Source organism: Heterodontus francisci, chromosome 3 (assembly GCF_036365525.1).
Source record: "Heterodontus francisci isolate sHetFra1 chromosome 3, sHetFra1.hap1, whole genome shotgun sequence".
NCBI lineage: Eukaryota > Metazoa > Chordata > Chondrichthyes > Heterodontiformes > Heterodontidae > Heterodontus > Heterodontus francisci.
This window is the reverse complement of record NC_090373.1, coordinates 211,649,584-211,670,453: the sequence shown is the minus strand read 5'-3', so window position 1 is coordinate 211,670,453 and position 20,870 is coordinate 211,649,584. Positions and strand designations below refer to the sequence as shown.

Below are 20,870 nucleotides of genomic sequence, written 5' to 3'. Positions count from 1 at the left end.
TATCTCACAGTTACTGATTCTCTCTTTGTATCCCACAGTTCCTGATTCTCTGTGTCCCACAGTTCCTGATTCTCTATATCCCACACCTCCTGATTCTCTCTCTATATCTCACAGTTCCTGAATCTTTCTCTATACCTCAGTTCCTGATTCTCTATATCCCACAGGTCCTGATTCTCTATATCCCTCAGGTCCTGATTTTCGATATCCCACAGTTCCTGATTCTCGATATCCCACAGTTCCTGATTCTCTCTCTGTATCCCACAGATCCTGATTCTCTCTCTGTATCCCACAGATCCTGATTCTCTCTCTGTATCCCACAGATCCTGAATTCTCTCTCTATTTCCCACAGGTCCTGATTCTCAATATCCCACAGTTCCTGATTCTCTGTATCTCACAGTTCCTGATTCTCTGTATCTCACAGTTCCTGATTATCTCTCTGTATCCCACAGTTCCTGTTGCGCTGTATCCCAGAGTTTCTGATTCTCTCTCTCTGTCCCACAGTTCCTGATTCTCTGTATCCCACAGTTCCTGATTCTCTGTATCTCACAGTTCCTGATTCTCTGTATCCCACAGTTCCTGATTCTCTCTCTATATCCCACAGTTCCTGATTCTCCCTCTATATCCCATAGTTCCTGTTTCTCCCTCTCTGTATCTCACAGTTCCTGATTTTCTGTATCTCACAGTTCCTGATTCTCTGTATCTCACAGTTCCTGATTCTCTCTCTCTCTATCCCACAGCTCCTGTTTCTCTGTATCCCACAGTTCCTGATTCTCTGTATCTCACAGTTCCTGATTCTCTGTATCTCACAGTTCCTGATTCTCTGTATCTCACAGTTCCTGATTCTCTGTATCTCACAGTTACTGGCTCTCTCTTTGTATCCCACAGTTCCTGATTCTTTCTCTATATCCCAGTGTTCCTGATTCTCTCTATCCCACAGTTCCTGATTCTCTATATCCCACACCTCCTGATTCTCTCTCGATATCCCACAGTTCCCGATTCTCTCTCGATATCCCACGATTCCTGATTCTCTGTATCCCACAGTTCCTGATTCTCTCTCTCTATCCCACAGTTCCTGTTTCTCTGTATCCCACAGTTCCTGATTCTCTCTCTCTCTGTCCCACAGTTCCTGATTCTCTCTCTCTCTGTCCCACAGTTCCTGATTCTCTGTATCCCACAGATCCTGATTCTCTCTCTGTATCCCACAGTTCCTGATTCTCTGTGTCCTACAGTTCCTGATTCTCTGTATCCCACACCTCCTGATTCTCTCTCTATATCTCACAGTTCCTGAATCTTTCTCTATACCTCAGTTCCTGATTCTCTATATCCCACAGGTCCTGATTCTCTATATCCCTCAGGTCCTGATTTTCGATATCCCACAGTTCCTGATTCTTGATATCCCACAGTTCCTGATTCTCTCTCTGTATCCCACAGATCCTGAATTCTCTCTCTATTTCCCACAGGTCCTGATTCTCAATATCCCACAGTTCCTGATTCTCTGTATCTCACAGTTCCTGATTCTCTGTATCTCACAGTTCCTGATTCTCTGTATCTCACAGTTCCTGATTCTCTGTATCTCACAGTTCCTGATTCTCTCTCTATATCCCACAGTTCCTGATTCTCTCTCTCTATCTCACAGTTCCTGATTCTCTGTATCTCACAGTTCCTGATTGTCTGTATCCCACAGTTACTGATTCTCTCTCTATATCCCACAGTTCCTGATTCTCTCTCTCTATCTCACAGTTCCTGATTCTCTGTATCCCACAGTTCCTGATTCTCCCTCTATATCCCACAGTTCCTGATTCTCCCTCTCTGTATCTCACAGTTCCTGATTCTCTGTATCTCACAGTTCCTGATTCTCTGTATCTCACAGTTCCGGATTCTCTGTATCCCACAGTTCCTGATTCTCTCTCTGTATCTCACAGTTCCTGATTCTCTATATCCCACAGTTCCTGATTCTCCCTCTCTATACCCCACTGTTCCTGATTTTCTGGATCTCACAGTTCCTGATTCTCTCTCTGTATGCCACGGTTCCTGTTTCTCTGTATCCCACAGTTCCTGATTCTCTCTCTCTCTGTCCCACATTTCCTGATTCTCTTTATCTCACAGTTCCTGATTCTGTGTATCTCACTGTTCCTGATTCTCTGTATCTCACAGTTACTGATTCTCTCTTTGTATCCCACAGTTCCTGATTCTCTCTATCCCACAGTTCCTGATTCTCTATATCTCACAGTTCCTGATTCTCTGTATCCCACACCTCCTGATTCTCTCTCTATATCTCACAGTTCCTGATTCTTTCTCTATACCTCAGTTCCTGATTCTCTATATCCCTCAGGTCCTGATTCTCTATATCCCTCAGTTCCTGATTTTCGATATCCCACAGTTCCTGATTTTCAATATCCCACAGTTCCTGATTCTCTATATCACACAGTTCCTGATTCTCTCTCTGTATCCCACAGATCCTGATTCTCTCTCTGTATCCCATAGATCCTGAATTCTCTCTCTATTTCCCACAGGTCCTGATTCTCTCTCGATATCCCACAGTTCCTGATTCTCTCTCGATATCACACGGTTCCTGATTCTCTCTCTCTATCCCACGGTTCCTGATTCTCTGTATCCCACAGATCCTGATTCTCTCTCTGTATCCCACAGTTCCTGTTTCTCTGTATCCCACAGTTCCTGATTCTCTCTCTCTGCATCCCACAGTTCCTGATTCTCTGCATCCCATAGTTCCTGATTCTCTGTATCCCACAGATCCTGATTCTCTCTCTGTATCCCAGAGTTCCTGATTATCTGTATCCCACAGTTCCTGATTCTCACTATATATCCCACAGTTCCTTATTCTCTGGATCTCACAGTTCCTTATTCTCTGGATCTCACAGTTCCTTATTCTCTGGATCTCACAGTTCCTTATTCTCTGGATCTCACAGTTCCTGATTCTCTGTATCTCAGCGAAGATGATTCTCGACAGGAGCGAGAGTAACAGGGTAGTGGTTATGGGGGACTTTAACTTTCCAAATATTGACTGGAAATACTATAGTTCGAGTACTTTAGATGGGTCTGTTGTTGTCCAGTGTGTGCAGGAGGGTTTTCTGACACAGTATGTAGACAGGCCAACCAGGGGCGATGCCACATTGGATTTGGTACTGGGTAATGAACCCGGCCAGGTGTTTGATTTAGATGTAGGTGAGCACTTTGGCGATAGTGATCACAATTCGGTTAGGTTTACCTTAGCGATGGGCAGGGACAGGTATATACCGCAGGGCAAGAATTATAGCTGGGGGAAAGGAAATTATGACGCGATTAGGCAAGATTTAGGATGTGTAGGATGGGGAAGGAAACTGCAGGGGATGGGCACAAATGAAATGTGGAGCTTATTCAAGGAGCAGCTAATGCGTGTCCTTGATAAGTATGTACCTGTCAGGCAGGGAGGAAGTTGTCGAGCAAGGGAGCCGTGGTTTACTCAAGAAGTTGAAGCGCTTGTCAAGAGGAAGAGGGCGGCTTATGTTAGGATGAGACGTGAAGGCTCAGTTAGGGCGCTTGAGAGTTACAAGCTAGCCAGGAAGGATCTAAAGGGAGGGCTAAGAAGAGCAAGGAGAGGACACGAGAAGTCATTGGCGGATAGGATCAAAGAAAACCCTAAGGCTTTCTATAGGTATATCAGGAATAAACGAATGATAAGAGTTAGAACAGGGCCAATCAAGGATAGTAGTGGGAAGTTGTGTGCGGAATCAGAGGAGATAGGGGAAGCGTTAAATGAATATTTTTCATCAGTATTTACAGTAGAGAAAGAAAATGTTGCCGAGGAGATTACTGAGATACAGCCTACTAGGCTAGATGGGATTGAGATTCACAAGGAGGAGGTGTTAGCAATTTTGGAAAGAGTGAAAATAGATAAGTCCCCTGGGCCAGATGGGATTTATCCTAGGATTCTCTGGGAAGCCAGGGAGGAGATTGCAGAGCCGTTGTTGTTGATCTTTAAGTCGTCATTGTCGACAGGAGTAGTGCCGGAGGACTGGAGGATAGCAAATGTTGTCCCCTTGTTCAAGAAGGGGAGTAGAGACAGCCCTGGTAATTATAGACCTGTGAGCCTTACTTCGGTTGTGGGTAAAATGTTGGAAAAGGTTATAAGAGACAGGATTTATAATCATCTTGAAAAGAATAAGTTCATTTGCGATAGTCAGCACGGTTTTGTGAAAGGTAGGTCGTGCCTCACAAACCTTATTGAGTTTTTCGAGAAGGTGACCAAACAGGTGGATGAGGGTAAAGCCGTGGATGTGGTGTATATGGATTTCAGTAAGGCGTTTGATAAGGTTCCCCACGGTAGGCTATTGCAGAAAATACGCAAGTATGGGGTTGAAGGTGATTCAGAGCTTTGGATCAGAAATTGGCTAGCTGAAAGAAGACAGAGGGTGGTGGTTGATGGCAAATGTTCATCCTGGAGTTTAGTTACTAGTGGTGTACCGCAAGGTTCTGTTTTGGGGCCACTGCTGTTTGTCATTTTTATAAACGACCTGGATGAGGGTGTAGAAGGGTGGGTTAGTAAATTTGCGGATGACACGAAGGTCGGTGGAGTTGTGGATAGTGTCGAAGGGTGTTGTAGGGTACAGAGGGACATAGATAGGCTGCAGAGCTGGGCTGAGAGATGGCAAATGGAGTTTAATGCGGAGAAGTGTGAGGTGATTCACTTTGGAAGGAGTAACAGCAATGCAGAGTACTGGGCTAATGGGAAGATTCTTGGTAGTGTAGATGAGCAGAGAGATCTTGGTATCCAGGTACATAAATCCCTGAAAGTTGCTACCCAGGTTAATAGGGCTGTTAAGAAGGCATATGGTGTGTTAGCCTTTATTAGTAGGGGGATCGAGTTTCAGAGCCACGGGGTCATGATGCAGCTGTACAAAACTCTGGTGAGGCCGCACCTGGAGTATTGCGTGCAGTTCTGGTCACCGCATTATAGGAAGGATGTCGAAGCTTTGGAAAGGGTGCAGAGGAGATTTACTAGGATGTTGCCTGGTATGGAAGGAAGGTCTTACGAGGAAAGGCTGAGGGACTTGGGGTTGTTTTCGTTAGAGAGAAGGAGGAGGAGAGGTGACTTAATAGAGACATACAAGATAATCAGAGGGTTAGATAGGGTGGATAGTGAGAGTCTTTTTCCTCGGATGAGGATGGCAAACACGAGGGGACATAGCTTTAAGTTGAGGGGTGAAAGATATAGGACAGATGTCAGAGGTAGTTTCTTTACGCAGAGAGTAGTAGGGGCGTGGAACGCCCTGCCTGCAACAGTAGTAGACTCGCCAACTTTAAGGGCATTTAAGTGGTCATTGGATAGACATATGGATGTAAATGGAATAGTGTAGGTCAGATGATCGGCGCAACATCGAGGGCCGAAGGGCCTGTACTGCGCTGTAATATTCTAATTCTAATTCTAATTCTCCCTCTCTGTATCTCACAGTTCCTGATTCTCTGTATCTCACAGTTCCTGATTCTCTGTATCTCACAGTTCCTGATTCTCTGTATCTCACAGTTCCTGATTCTCTGTATCTCACAGTTCCGGATTCTCTGTATCCCACAGTTCCTGATTCTCTCTCTGTATCTCACAGTTCCTGATTCTCTATATCCCACAGTTCCTGATTCTCCCTCTCTATACCCCACTGTTCCTGATTTTCTGGATCTCACTGTTCCTGATTCTCTCTCTGTCCCACAGTTCCTGATTCTCTGTATCCCACAGATCCTGATTCTCTCTCTGTATCCCACAGTTCCTGATTCTCTGTGTCCTACAGTTCCTGATTCTCTGTATCCCACACCTCCTGATTCTCTCTCTATATCTCACAGTTCCTGAATCTTTCTCTATACCTCAGTTCCTGATTCTCTATATCCCACAGGTCCTGATTCTCTATATCCCTCAGGTCCTGATTTTCGATATCCCACAGTTCCTGATTCTTGATATCCCACAGTTCCTGATTCTCTCTCTGTATCCCACAGATCCTGAATTCTCTCTCTATTTCCCACAGGTCCTGATTCTCAATATCCCACAGTTCCTGATTCTCTGTATCTCACAGTTCCTGATTCTCTGTATCTCACAGTTCCTGATTCTCTGTATCTCACAGTTCCTGATTCTCTGTATCTCACAGTTCCTGATTCTCTCTCTATATCCCACAGTTCCTGATTCTCTCTCTCTATCTCACAGTTCCTGATTCTCTGTATCTCACAGTTCCTGATTGTCTGTATCCCACAGTTACTGATTCTCTCTCTATATCCCACAGTTCCTGATTCTCTCTCTCTATCTCACAGTTCCTGATTCTCTGTATCCCACAGTTCCTGATTCTCCCTCTATATCCCACAGTTCCTGATTCTCCCTCTCTGTATCTCACAGTTCCTGATTCTCTGTATCTCACAGTTCCTGATTCTCTGTATCTCACAGTTCCGGATTCTCTGTATCCCACAGTTCCTGATTCTCTCTCTGTATCTCACAGTTCCTGATTCTCTATATCCCACAGTTCCTGATTCTCCCTCTCTATACCCCACTGTTCCTGATTTTCTGGATCTCACAGTTCCTGATTCTCTCTCTGTATGCCACGGTTCCTGTTTCTCTGTATCCCACAGTTCCTGATTCTCTCTCTCTCTGTCCCACATTTCCTGATTCTCTTTATCTCACAGTTCCTGATTCTGTGTATCTCACTGTTCCTGATTCTCTGTATCTCACAGTTACTGATTCTCTCTTTGTATCCCACAGTTCCTGATTCTCTCTATCCCACAGTTCCTGATTCTCTATATCTCACAGTTCCTGATTCTCTGTATCCCACACCTCCTGATTCTCTCTCTATATCTCACAGTTCCTGATTCTTTCTCTATACCTCAGTTCCTGATTCTCTATATCCCTCAGGTCCTGATTCTCTATATCCCTCAGTTCCTGATTTTCGATATCCCACAGTTCCTGATTTTCAATATCCCACAGTTCCTGATTCTCTATATCACACAGTTCCTGATTCTCTCTCTGTATCCCACAGATCCTGATTCTCTCTCTGTATCCCATAGATCCTGAATTCTCTCTCTATTTCCCACAGGTCCTGATTCTCTCTCGATATCCCACAGTTCCTGATTCTCTCTCGATATCACACGGTTCCTGATTCTCTCTCTCTATCCCACGGTTCCTGATTCTCTGTATCCCACAGATCCTGATTCTCTCTCTGTATCCCACAGTTCCTGTTTCTCTGTATCCCACAGTTCCTGATTCTCTCTCTCTGCATCCCACAGTTCCTGATTCTCTGCATCCCATAGTTCCTGATTCTCTGTATCCCACAGATCCTGATTCTCTCTCTGTATCCCAGAGTTCCTGATTATCTGTATCCCACAGTTCCTGATTCTCACTATATATCCCACAGTTCCTTATTCTCTGGATCTCACAGTTCCTTATTCTCTGGATCTCACAGTTCCTTATTCTCTGGATCTCACAGTTCCTTATTCTCTGGATCTCACAGTTCCTGATTCTCTGTATCTCAGCGAAGATGATTCTCGACAGGAGCGAGAGTAACAGGGTAGTGGTTATGGGGGACTTTAACTTTCCAAATATTGACTGGAAATACTATAGTTCGAGTACTTTAGATGGGTCTGTTGTTGTCCAGTGTGTGCAGGAGGGTTTTCTGACACAGTATGTAGACAGGCCAACCAGGGGCGATGCCACATTGGATTTGGTACTGGGTAATGAACCCGGCCAGGTGTTTGATTTAGATGTAGGTGAGCACTTTGGCGATAGTGATCACAATTCGGTTAGGTTTACCTTAGCGATGGGCAGGGACAGGTATATACCGCAGGGCAAGAATTATAGCTGGGGGAAAGGAAATTATGACGCGATTAGGCAAGATTTAGGATGTGTAGGATGGGGAAGGAAACTGCAGGGGATGGGCACAAATGAAATGTGGAGCTTATTCAAGGAGCAGCTAATGCGTGTCCTTGATAAGTATGTACCTGTCAGGCAGGGAGGAAGTTGTCGAGCAAGGGAGCCGTGGTTTACTCAAGAAGTTGAAGCGCTTGTCAAGAGGAAGAGGGCGGCTTATGTTAGGATGAGACGTGAAGGCTCAGTTAGGGCGCTTGAGAGTTACAAGCTAGCCAGGAAGGATCTAAAGGGAGGGCTAAGAAGAGCAAGGAGAGGACACGAGAAGTCATTGGCGGATAGGATCAAAGAAAACCCTAAGGCTTTCTATAGGTATATCAGGAATAAACGAATGATAAGAGTTAGAACAGGGCCAATCAAGGATAGTAGTGGGAAGTTGTGTGCGGAATCAGAGGAGATAGGGGAAGCGTTAAATGAATATTTTTCATCAGTATTTACAGTAGAGAAAGAAAATGTTGCCGAGGAGATTACTGAGATACAGCCTACTAGGCTAGATGGGATTGAGATTCACAAGGAGGAGGTGTTAGCAATTTTGGAAAGAGTGAAAATAGATAAGTCCCCTGGGCCAGATGGGATTTATCCTAGGATTCTCTGGGAAGCCAGGGAGGAGATTGCAGAGCCGTTGTTGTTGATCTTTAAGTCGTCATTGTCGACAGGAGTAGTGCCGGAGGACTGGAGGATAGCAAATGTTGTCCCCTTGTTCAAGAAGGGGAGTAGAGACAGCCCTGGTAATTATAGACCTGTGAGCCTTACTTCGGTTGTGGGTAAAATGTTGGAAAAGGTTATAAGAGACAGGATTTATAATCATCTTGAAAAGAATAAGTTCATTTGCGATAGTCAGCACGGTTTTGTGAAAGGTAGGTCGTGCCTCACAAACCTTATTGAGTTTTTCGAGAAGGTGACCAAACAGGTGGATGAGGGTAAAGCCGTGGATGTGGTGTATATGGATTTCAGTAAGGCGTTTGATAAGGTTCCCCACGGTAGGCTATTGCAGAAAATACGCAAGTATGGGGTTGAAGGTGATTCAGAGCTTTGGATCAGAAATTGGCTAGCTGAAAGAAGACAGAGGGTGGTGGTTGATGGCAAATGTTCATCCTGGAGTTTAGTTACTAGTGGTGTACCGCAAGGTTCTGTTTTGGGGCCACTGCTGTTTGTCATTTTTATAAACGACCTGGATGAGGGTGTAGAAGGGTGGGTTAGTAAATTTGCGGATGACACGAAGGTCGGTGGAGTTGTGGATAGTGTCGAAGGGTGTTGTAGGGTACAGAGGGACATAGATAGGCTGCAGAGCTGGGCTGAGAGATGGCAAATGGAGTTTAATGCGGAGAAGTGTGAGGTGATTCACTTTGGAAGGAGTAACAGCAATGCAGAGTACTGGGCTAATGGGAAGATTCTTGGTAGTGTAGATGAGCAGAGAGATCTTGGTATCCAGGTACATAAATCCCTGAAAGTTGCTACCCAGGTTAATAGGGCTGTTAAGAAGGCATATGGTGTGTTAGCCTTTATTAGTAGGGGGATCGAGTTTCAGAGCCACGGGGTCATGATGCAGCTGTACAAAACTCTGGTGAGGCCGCACCTGGAGTATTGCGTGCAGTTCTGGTCACCGCATTATAGGAAGGATGTCGAAGCTTTGGAAAGGGTGCAGAGGAGATTTACTAGGATGTTGCCTGGTATGGAAGGAAGGTCTTACGAGGAAAGGCTGAGGGACTTGGGGTTGTTTTCGTTAGAGAGAAGGAGGAGGAGAGGTGACTTAATAGAGACATACAAGATAATCAGAGGGTTAGATAGGGTGGATAGTGAGAGTCTTTTTCCTCGGATGAGGATGGCAAACACGAGGGGACATAGCTTTAAGTTGAGGGGTGAAAGATATAGGACAGATGTCAGAGGTAGTTTCTTTACGCAGAGAGTAGTAGGGGCGTGGAACGCCCTGCCTGCAACAGTAGTAGACTCGCCAACTTTAAGGGCATTTAAGTGGTCATTGGATAGACATATGGATGTAAATGGAATAGTGTAGGTCAGATGATCGGCGCAACATCGAGGGCCGAAGGGCCTGTACTGCGCTGTAATATTCTAATTCTAATTCTAATTCTCCCTCTCTGTATCTCACAGTTCCTGATTCTCTGTATCTCACAGTTCCTGATTCTCTGTATCTCACAGTTCCTGATTCTCTGTATCTCACAGTTCCTGATTCTCTGTATCTCACAGTTCCGGATTCTCTGTATCCCACAGTTCCTGATTCTCTCTCTGTATCTCACAGTTCCTGATTCTCTATATCCCACAGTTCCTGATTCTCCCTCTCTATACCCCACTGTTCCTGATTTTCTGGATCTCACTGTTCCTGATTCTCTCTCTGTATCCCACAGTTCCTGATTCTTTCTCTATATCCCAGTGTTCCTGATTCTCTCTATTCCACAGTTCTTGATTCTCTGTGTCCCACAGTTCCTGATTCTCACTATATATCCCACAGTTCCTTATTCTCTGTATCCCACAGTTCCTTATTCTCTGTATCCCACAGTTCCTTATTCTCTGTATCTCACAGTTCCTTATTCTCTGTATCTCACAGTTCCTTATTCTCTGTATCTCACAGTTCCTGATTCTCTGTATCTCACAGTTCCTGATTCTCTGTATCTCACAGTTCCTGATTCTCTGTATCTCACAGTTCCTGATTCTCTGTATCTCTCAGTTCCTGATTCTCTGTGTCCCACAGTTCCTGATTCTCTATGTCCCACACCTCCTGATTCTCCATCTATATCTCACAGTTCCTGATTCTTTCTCTATACCTCAGTTCCTGATTTTCGATATCCCACAGGTCCTGATTGTCGATATCCCACAGTTCCTGATTCTCGATATCCCAGGGTTCCTGATTCTCTCTCTGTATCCCACAGATCCTGATTCTCTCTCTGTATCACACAGATCCTGATTCTTTCTCTATACCTCAGTTCCTGATTCTCTCTATCCCACAGTTCCTGGATCTCTCTATCCCACAGTTCCTGATTCTCTCTATCCCACAGTTCCTGATTCTCTGTATCCCACAGTTCCTGATTCTCTGTATCCCACACCTCCTGATTCTCTCTCTATATCTCAGTTCCTGATTCTTTATATCCCACAGGTCCTGATTCTCTATATCCCTCAGGTCCTGATTCTCGATATCCCACCGTTCCTGATTCTCTCTCTGTATCCCACAGATCCTGATTCTCTCTCTGTATCCCACAGATCCTGATTCTTTCTCTATTCCTCAGTTCCTGATTCTCTATATCCCTCAGGTCCTGATTTTCGATATCCCACAGTTCCTGATTCTTGATATCCCACGGTTCCTGATTCTCTCTCTGTATCCCACAGATCCTGATTCTCTGTATCCCACAGATCCTGAATTCTCTCTCTATTTCCCACAGGTCCTGATTCTCAATATCCCACAGTTCCTGATTCTCTCTCGATATCCCACGGTTCCTGATTCTCTCTCTCTATCCCACTGTTCCTGATTCTCTCTCTCTATCCCACGGTTCCTGATTCTCTGTATCCCACGGTTCCTGATTCTCTCTCTGTATCCCACAGTTCCTGATTCTCTCTCTGTATGCCACGGTTCCTGATTCTCTATATCCCACAGTTCCTGATTCTCTCTCTGTATCCCACAGATCCTGATTCTCTCTCTGTATCCCACAGTTCCTGATTCTCTGTATCCCACAGTTCCTGATTCTCACTATATATCCCACAGTTCCTTATTCTCTGTATCTCACAGTTCCTTATTCTCTGTATCTCACAGTTCCTGATTCTCTGTATCTCACAGTTCCTGATTCTCTGTATCTCACAGTTCCTGATTCTCTGTATCTCACAGTTCCTGATTCTCTGTATCTCACAGTTACTGATTCTCTCTTTGTATCCCACAGTTCCTGATTCTCTGTATCTCACAGTTACTGATTCTCTCTCTGTATCCCACAGATCCTGAATTCTCTCTCTATTTCCCACAGGTCCTGATTCTCAATATCCCACAGTTCCTGATTCTCTCTCGATATCCCACGGTTCCTGATTCTCTCTCTCTATCCCACGGTTCCTGATTCTCTCTCTGTATCCCACGGTTCCTGATTCTCTGTATCCCACGGTTCCTGATTCTCTCTCTGTATCCCACGGTTCCTGATTCTCTCTCTGTATCCCACAGTTCCTGATTCTCTCTCTGTATGCCACGGTTCCTGATTCTCTATATCCCACAGTTCCTGATTCTCTCTCTATATCCCACAGTTCCTGATTCTCTCTCTGTATCCCACAGATCCTGATTCTCTCTCTGTATCCCACAGTTCCTGATTCTCTCTCTGTATGCCACGGTTCCTGATTCTCTATATCCCACAGTTCCTGATTCTCTCTCTGTATCCCACAGATCCTGATTCTCTCTCTGTATCCCACAGTTCCTGATTCTCTGTATCCCACAGTTCCTGATTCTCTGTATCCCACAGTTCCTGATTCTCACTATATATCCCACAGTTCCTTATTCTCTGTATCTCACAGTTCCTGATTCTCTGTATCTCACAGTTCCTGATTCTCTGTATCTCACAGTTACTGATTCTCTCTTTGTATCCCACAGTTCCTGATTCTCTGTATCTCAGTTACTGATTCTCTCTTTGTATCCCACAGTTCCTGATTCTTTCTCTATATCCCAGTGTTCCTGATTCTCTCTATCCCACAGTTCCTGATTCTCTCTATCCCACAGTTCCTGATTCTCTATATCTCACAGTTCCTGATTCTCTGTATCCCACAGTTCCTGATTCTCTGTATCTCAGTTACTGATTCTCTCTTTGTATCCCACAGTTCCTGATTCTTTCTCTATATCCCAGTGTTCCTGATTCTCTCTATCCCACAGTTCCTGATTCTCTCTATCCCACAGTTCCTGATTCTCTATATCTCACAGTTCCTGATTCTCTCTCTGTATCCCACAGTTCCTGATTCTCTCTCTGTATGCCACGGTTCCTGATTCTCTATATCCCACAGTTCCTGATTCTCTCTCTATATCCCACAGTTCCTGATTCTCTCTCTGTATCCCACAGATCCTGATTCTCTCTCTGTATCCCACAGTTCCTGATTCTCTCTCTGTATGCCACGGTTCCTGATTCTCTATATCCCACAGTTCCTGATTCTCTCTCTGTATCCCACAGATCCTGATTCTCTCTCTGTATCCCACAGTTCCTGATTCTCTGTATCCCACAGTTCCTGATTCTCTGTATCCCACAGTTCCTGATTCTCACTATATATCCCACAGTTCCTTATTCTCTGTATCTCACAGTTCCTGATTCTCTGTATCTCACAGTTCCTGATTCTCTGTATCTCACAGTTACTGATTCTCTCTTTGTATCCCACAGTTCCTGATTCTCTGTATCTCAGTTACTGATTCTCTCTTTGTATCCCACAGTTCCTGATTCTTTCTCTATATCCCAGTGTTCCTGATTCTCTCTATCCCACAGTTCCTGATTCTCTCTATCCCACAGTTCCTGATTCTCTATATCTCACAGTTCCTGATTCTCTGTATCCCACAGTTCCTGATTCTCTGTATCTCAGTTACTGATTCTCTCTTTGTATCCCACAGTTCCTGATTCTTTCTCTATATCCCAGTGTTCCTGATTCTCTCTATCCCACAGTTCCTGATTCTCTCTATCCCACAGTTCCTGATTCTCTATATCTCACAGTTCCTGATTCTCTGTATCTCACAGTTCCTGATTCTCTGTATCCCACAGTTCCTGATTCTCTGTATCTCAGTTACTGATTCTCTCTTTGTATCCCACAGTTCCTGATTCTTTCTCTATATCCCAGTGTTCCTGATTCTCTCTATCCCACAGTTCCTGATTCTCTCTATCTCACAGTTCCTGATTCTCTGTATCCCACACCTCCTGATTCTCTCTCTATATCTCACAGTTCCTGATTCTTTCTCTATACCTCAGTTCCTGATTTTCGATATCCCACTGTTCCTGATTCTCGATATCCCAGGGTTCCTGATTCTCTCTCTGTATCCCACAGATCCTGATTCTTTCTCTATACCTCAGTTCCTGGATCTCTCTATCCCACAGTTCCTGGATCTCTCTATCCCACAGTTCCTGGATCTCTCTATCCCACAGTTCCTGATTCTCTCTATCCCACAGTTCCTGATTCTCTCTATCCCACAGTTCCTGATTCTCTCTATCCCACAGTTCCTGATTCTCTCTATCCCACAGTTCCTTATTCTCTGTGTCCCACAGTTCCTGATTCTCTGTATCCCACACCTCCTGATTCTCTCTCTATATCTCACAGTTCCTGATTCTTTCTCTATACCTCAGTTCCTGATTTTCGATATCCCACAGGTCCTGATTTTCGATATCCCACGGTTCCTGATTCTCTCTCTGTGTCTCACAGTTCCTGATTCTCTCTATCCCTCAGTTCCTGATTCTCTCTATCCCACAGTTCCTGATTCTCTCTATCCCACAGTTCCTGATTCTCTGTATCTCACAGTTACTGATTCTCTCTATCCCACAGTTCCTGATTCTCTGTGTCCCACAGTTCCTGATTCTCTGTATCCCACACCTCCTGATTCTCTCTCTATATCTCACAGTTCCTGATTCTTTCTCTGTACCTCAGTTCCTGATTCTTTATATCCCACAGGTCCTGATTCTCTATATCCCTCAGGTCCTGATTCTCGATATCCCACAGTTCCTGATTCTCGATATCCCACCGTTCCTGATTCTCTCTCTGTATCCCACAGATCCTGATTCTCTCTCTGTATCCCACAGATCCTGATTCTTTCTCTATACCTCAGTTCCTGATTCTCTATATCCCACAGGTCCTGATTCTCTCTATCCCACAGTTCCTGATTCTCTCTATCCCACAGTTCCTGATTCTCTGTATCCCAGACCTCCTGATTCTCTCTCTATATTTCACAGTTCCTGAATCTTTCTCTATATCCCACAGGTCCTGATTCTCTATATCCCACAGGTCCTGATTCTCTATATCCCTCAGGTCCTGATTTTCGATATCCCACAGTTCCTGATTCTCGATATCCCACAGATCCTGATTCTCTCTCTGTATCCCACAGATCCTGAATTCTCTCTCTATTTCCCACAGGTCCTGATTCTCAATATCCCACAGTTCCTGATTCTCTCTCGATATCCCACGGTTCCTGATTCTCTCTCTCTATCCCACGGTTCCTGATTCTCTGTATCCCACGGTTCCTGATTCTCTGTATCCCACGGTTCCTGATACTCTCTCTGTATCCCACAGTTCCTGATTCTCTCTCTGTATGCCACGGTTCCTGATTCTCTATATCCCACAGTTCCTGATTCTCTCTCTGTATCCCACAGTTCCTGATTCTCTCTCTGTATCCCAAAGATCCTGATTCTCTCTCTGTATCCCACAGATCCTGATTCTCTCTCTGTATCCCACAGTTCCTGATTCTGTCTCTGTATCCCACAGTTCCTGATTCTCTCTCTGTATCCCACAGATCCTGATTCTCTATCTGTATCCCACAGATCCTGATTCCCTCTCTGTGGTGCAGTGGTTAGCACCGCAGCCTCACAGCTCCAGGGTCCCGGGTTTGATTCTGGGTACTGCCTATGCGGAGTTTGCAAGTTCTCCCTGTGACTGCGTGGGTTTCCGTCGGGTGCTCCTGTTTCCTCCCACAGCCAAAGACTTGCAGGTTGATAGGTAAATTGGCCGTTGTAAATTGCTCCTAGTGTAGGGAGGTGATAGGGAATATGGGATTACTGTAGGGTTAGTATAAATGGGTGGTTGTTGGTCGGCACAGACTCGGTGGGCCAAAGGGCCTGTTTCAGTGCTGTATATCTAAATAAATAAATAAATCCCACAGTTCCTGATTCTCTCTCTACATCCCACAGTTCCTGATTCTCTCTCTGTATCCCACAGTTCCTGATTCTCTCTCTGTATCCCACAGATCCTGATTCTCGGTATTCCACAATTCCCCACTAGTCACAGCCTGCCAACCTGCAAATGACCCATTTATCCCTACTCTCTGTTTTCTGACTGTTACCCAATGCTCAGTCCATGCTCATATATTACCCCCAATCCCATGTGCTTTAATTTTGCTTATTAACCTCCTTTGTGGGACTTTATCAAAAGCCTTCCGAAAGTCTAAATACATCACATCCACTGGTTCTCCCTTATCCACTCTGCTTGTGACATCCTCAAAAAACTCTAACAAGTTTGTCAAACATGATTTCCCCTTCCTAAATCCACATTGACTCTGCCCAATCAGACCATTATTTTATGTGTTGAGTCATCACATCCTTTATAATAGATTCCAGCATTTTCCCGACTACTGAGGTCAGGCTAACAGGTCTGTAGTTCCCCGTTTTCTTTCTCCCTCCTTTTTTAAACAGTGGGGTTACATTTGTGACCTTCCAGTCTGCAGGAACCATTGCAGAATGTATCGAATTTTGAAAGATGATCACCAATGCATCCACTATCTCTGTAGCCATCTCTTTCAACATTCTCGGGCGAAGATCATTGGGTCCTGTAGATTTGTCAACTTTCAGTCCCATTAATTTCTCCAATACTATGTTTTACTAATCCTAATTTCTTGCAGACGTAGTGTTTCAGGTTTTGTGAAGCTTTGTCTACTGCCTGGTGTGCTTATTTATTTTTTATTCTTTTGTCTTCTCCCTGCAGGTTGCCCATTGCAGAATCTCTTCAACACTCAGCTCAGTGCCTGATGTGTCACAATGCAGCAAGCTGCTCTCTTCCTCTCCCCAAGCACCTGACTTTCACACTGTAGTTCAAGTCTCCGTCTGTCCCGCCACGAGGGTCCGGCTACAAATCCGGCTCAGGGAAGCCCTTCAGTGAGAACAGGCTCTGCAATAGAGGAACCTTAGTGGGGGTGAAGGTGACAGGGAACACAGCAAGCAGTCATAGACTAAAAAGAGAGTTATACAGGGAGAAAGGGAGAGAGAAAAAGAGATTAGTGACACAGAGAAATATAAAATGAGAGAGAGACCCAGATAAATAGACAGAGTAAGTGAGTTAGAGGGAGTGAGAAAGAGAGAGAGAGATGGAGAGAGTCTGATACAAAGAGAGATTGGGACAGTGGTGGAGAGAAAGAGAGACAGAGACAGATACAGATACAGGTACAGATACAGAGAGAGCAATTCTATTAACTGACACTTGCTATATAGTTCCTCTGCTAAAGTCACTGTCCTTAGAGAGAGCAACAAATTGTTTGAATGTGTGCTGAATTGGAAAATGTACCTGGACATGGTGGGATCTGCTTGTCACGGTGCCCTGAAGCTGGGCTCTAGGTGATTGGGCATTGCTTAAAGACTGGGTCGCAAGGGATTTCTGTTCAGGAGTGAGTGAGCAAGAGTAAGAGGGCAGCTTGAGGTCAGGAAAGGATGGTCCGACCAACCTCCACCAATAAACCCCACGTCTGTCTCTCCAATGTGGTCATCCTCAGCAGCATGGCAGTCATGGATTGCTATCTGATCCAGCAGAGCCAGGGCTCCCGGAAGATTGGAGTCAGTGTCATGGTAACGGTGGGGGATGTCTGCCTTCTGGTCGCCCTGCGATACGTGGCAGTGTGGGTCGGGGCCGAGGTGCGGACTGCCAAGCGGGGCTACGCCATGATCCTCTGGTTCCTCTACATCTTCGTGCTGGAGATCAAACTCTACTTTGTCTACCAGAACTACAAAGCTGACCGCAGGAGCCTGGGTATGGTGGCCAGGAAAAGCCTCACTCTGGTGTTGTCCATTTGTGTTCCAGCCCTCTACCTGGTCCTGATGGCTGTCGACCACATGGAACACCTGAGGGCCTTAAAAAAGAAGGAGGAATTGAGGAATCGCCTCCTGTGGGTGGTCATTGACTTGCTGGATGTGTTGGACGTGCAGGCCAACCTGTGGGAGCCTCAGAAGAAAGGCCTCCCACTGTGGACAGAGGGTTTGATGTTCTTCTACTGTTACATCCTTCTCCTGATTCTGCCTTGTGTCTCGCTCAGTGAGATCAGTATGCAGGGCCTCCACATCCTGCCCCACAAGATGATGCTCTACCCAATCCTCAGCCTGGTCACCATCAACATCATCACCATCTTCATCCGAGGGAGCAATCTCCTCTTCTTCTGCGACGCCAGGGCCTCGGGCATCTTTATGGGCAAGAACATACTCGCCATTGCACTCAAGACCTGCAGCTTTGTCCAGTACAGGAAGCATCTGCCCGACATCTCCCCAGGTCCTGGGCCTGAGCTGCAGCAGAACTCGACAACCTCCCACCTCTCTGTGACCATCCCCACCCTCCATCCAAGTGGCGCAAAGGAACAGGCACCAACGCTGGAGGTGCCGGGCAGCAATGATACGTGATGATTCCCCTCCCCCGACCTACCCCACATTGCATCAACTCGCTGCAAGGATGGAGATACAGAACCTTCCCTCCTCTCCCCTCTCTCTCTCTCACCTTCCTCCTCTCCCCTCTCCCTCACCTTCCTCCAACTGAGGTTCCGGAGAATACCCACTGGCTGTGAACTGGTTCTGGGTTAAGTCAACCTTCTCTCCGCCACCCCCTGTGATGTTCCTTACCTTGACTCCAAACTCTGACTTTACATCACCTTTTAACCCCACTCCACCCCGTCTAACCCTCCATTCCTCCCCCTCTAACCCTCCACTCCTCCCCCTCTAACCCTCCACTCCTCCCCCTCTAACCCTCCACTCCTCCCCCTCTAACCCTCCACTCCTCCCCCCCTAACCCTCCACTCCTCCCCCTCTAACCCTCCACTCCTCCCCCTCTAACCCTCCACTCCTCCCCCTCTAACCCTCCACTCCTCCCCCTCTAACCCTCCACTCCTCCCCCTCTAACCCTCCACTCCTCCCCCTCTAACCTTCCACTCCTCCCCCTCTAACCCTCCTTTCCTCAACACCACCAACCAACTAAAGAGACAAAGAGGTCTATTGACACGGCCCAGGAACTAAACAGACCGAGGCAGGGAAGTCACATACAAACCTCCCGCCAAATATTATCAACCAATCAGATACCGGAGCGAAAGACTGAACAGGCATTTTATACGGTGTCATCAGACGTCCCAAAGCCCCATAGAGCCAATGAAGGACTTGTTCAAGTGCATGTGCTGTGGTAATGTAGGGGAAACCCGGCAGCCAATTAGCGCACAGCAAGATCCCACAAGCCAGCAATGACAAGATAAAACACTGAAAGGCTTGCTCTTTACTGATTGGTTAGATCTAAGGGTCAGGACACGGTTCACACTTCACTGGGTCAATGACTGAGGCAAACATGTTTTAAAACATATCTTTATTTTGTAAATTTGCTTTCACTGCTAATTAAACAAAATTGGGAAATAGATACCTTCTGGATGTCTTTATTGCCTAGAGTGTTTCATTCTAAATTTACTAAAGGGCCTCAGTAAGCTCTCCTACACTCTGGCCCCAGGACATCCCCACAGAAGGAGCACAGATTCCCCTTCTCCCACCACATCTGCCCCCACCCCAGACTGTGCTGAGATATTTGGGCCACTGGCAGGTAGGGTTGCTATTGGCCTCAGAACCCTTAGGGAAGGTAAAGTGGAGAGGGAAGAAATGTAGGGAGGGGGGAGCTGGAGTTGAGGAATATGGGGAGAAGATTTTTTGTTTATTCATTCACCAGATGTGTGTTTCGCTGGCCAGGCCAGCATTTATTGCCCATCCCTAATTGCCCTTGAGAAGGTGGTGGTGAGCTGCCTTCTTGAACCACTGCAGTCCATTTGGGGTAGGTAGACCCACAGTGCTGTTAGGAAGGGAGTTCCAGGATTTTGACCCAGCGACAGTGAAGGAACGGCAATATAGTTCCAAGTCAGGATGGTGTGTGAACTTGGAGGGGAACTTGCAGGTGGTGGTGTTCCCATGGAACTGCTCTAAATCCGCAGATGTTAGTGAGAAGGACTTTGCAGGGTCAACTGGGCAGGTTGTGCTTTTGTTGCTTCCAGTGCCGAGGTTGATGCCTGGTGGTCCCGTCCAGTTTTATTCTTCTTCAACTTTTCTGTTAGTGGTTTGGTGCAACTGAGTGTATTGCTGGGCTATTTCAGAGGGCAGTTAAGAGTCAATCACATTCCTATGGGCCTGGAGTCACATGTAGGCCAGACCAGTGAAGCATGGACTGGAGAAGCTGGGAATGTTCTCCTTAGGGAAAAAAAACATAAGCTCCTCATCCCGGAACCATTCTCGTAAATCTTTTTTGCACCCTCTCTGATGTCTTCACATCTTTCCTAAAGTGTGGAGTCCAGAATTGGACACAATACTCCAGCCCTCTGAAATGGCCTAGCAAACCAGTCAGTTCAAGGGCAATTAGGGATAGGTAATAAATGCTGGCCTAGTCAGTGATGCCTACATCCCCCAAAACGAATAAAAAAAATTGAGGCCAAACCAGTGTTTTCTAAAGGTTCACCATAACCTCCTTGCTTTTGAACTCTATGCCTCTATTTATAAAGCTCAGTATCCCATGCCTTTTTAACTACTTTGTCAACCTGCCCTGCCACCTTCAATGATTTGTGCATATATACTCCCAGGTCCCTTTGCTCCTGCACCCCATTTAGAATTGTACCCTTTATTCTATATTGTCTCTACTCATTCTTCCGACCATAATGTATCACTATCAAAGTTTAGAATCCTTGTTAAATATTCCGATTCTGCTGAGACATATCAGTGGGGCATTGAAAATCCACTGTCATTAAGAGTGATTAACTATAAGTGCCCAGTCTATGAAAGGCCCAGTGCTACTTCTGTCTCAGTGACCATTAGTACAATGCCCATCGTGGCAATTTACGAAACTGAGTAAAATAGAACGTGGTGATCTGTGGGCTGGGTCTGGATTGGATGAAACTGAAGCTGGCATGGAAAGTGATGAACAAGCATTCACCACAGGGGGAGCTAAAATACGGTGTGTTTAAAATTAAACCCTGTTACAGTAAGACCAGGTGAAGGCTGAAAGGGAACCCTGGACCTCTTTCTCACCTGGTCATAACAGTTACACTCCGAGAGGGTCATTG

At 45.7% G+C, this 20,870-nt stretch overlaps 1 protein-coding gene across 1 annotated transcript; it reads left to right on the top strand.

Annotated features, from left to right (window-relative positions):
• Nucleotides 1-17,241: 17,241 nt before the first annotated feature.
• On the top strand, nucleotides 17,242-18,198 carry LOC137367184 (transmembrane protein 121-like). Its single transcript, XM_068028621.1, has one exon. The coding sequence runs from the start codon at nucleotides 17,242-17,244 to the stop codon at nucleotides 18,196-18,198; it is 957 nt and encodes a 318-aa protein (XP_067884722.1).
• Nucleotides 18,199-20,870: the final 2,672 nt, after the last annotated feature.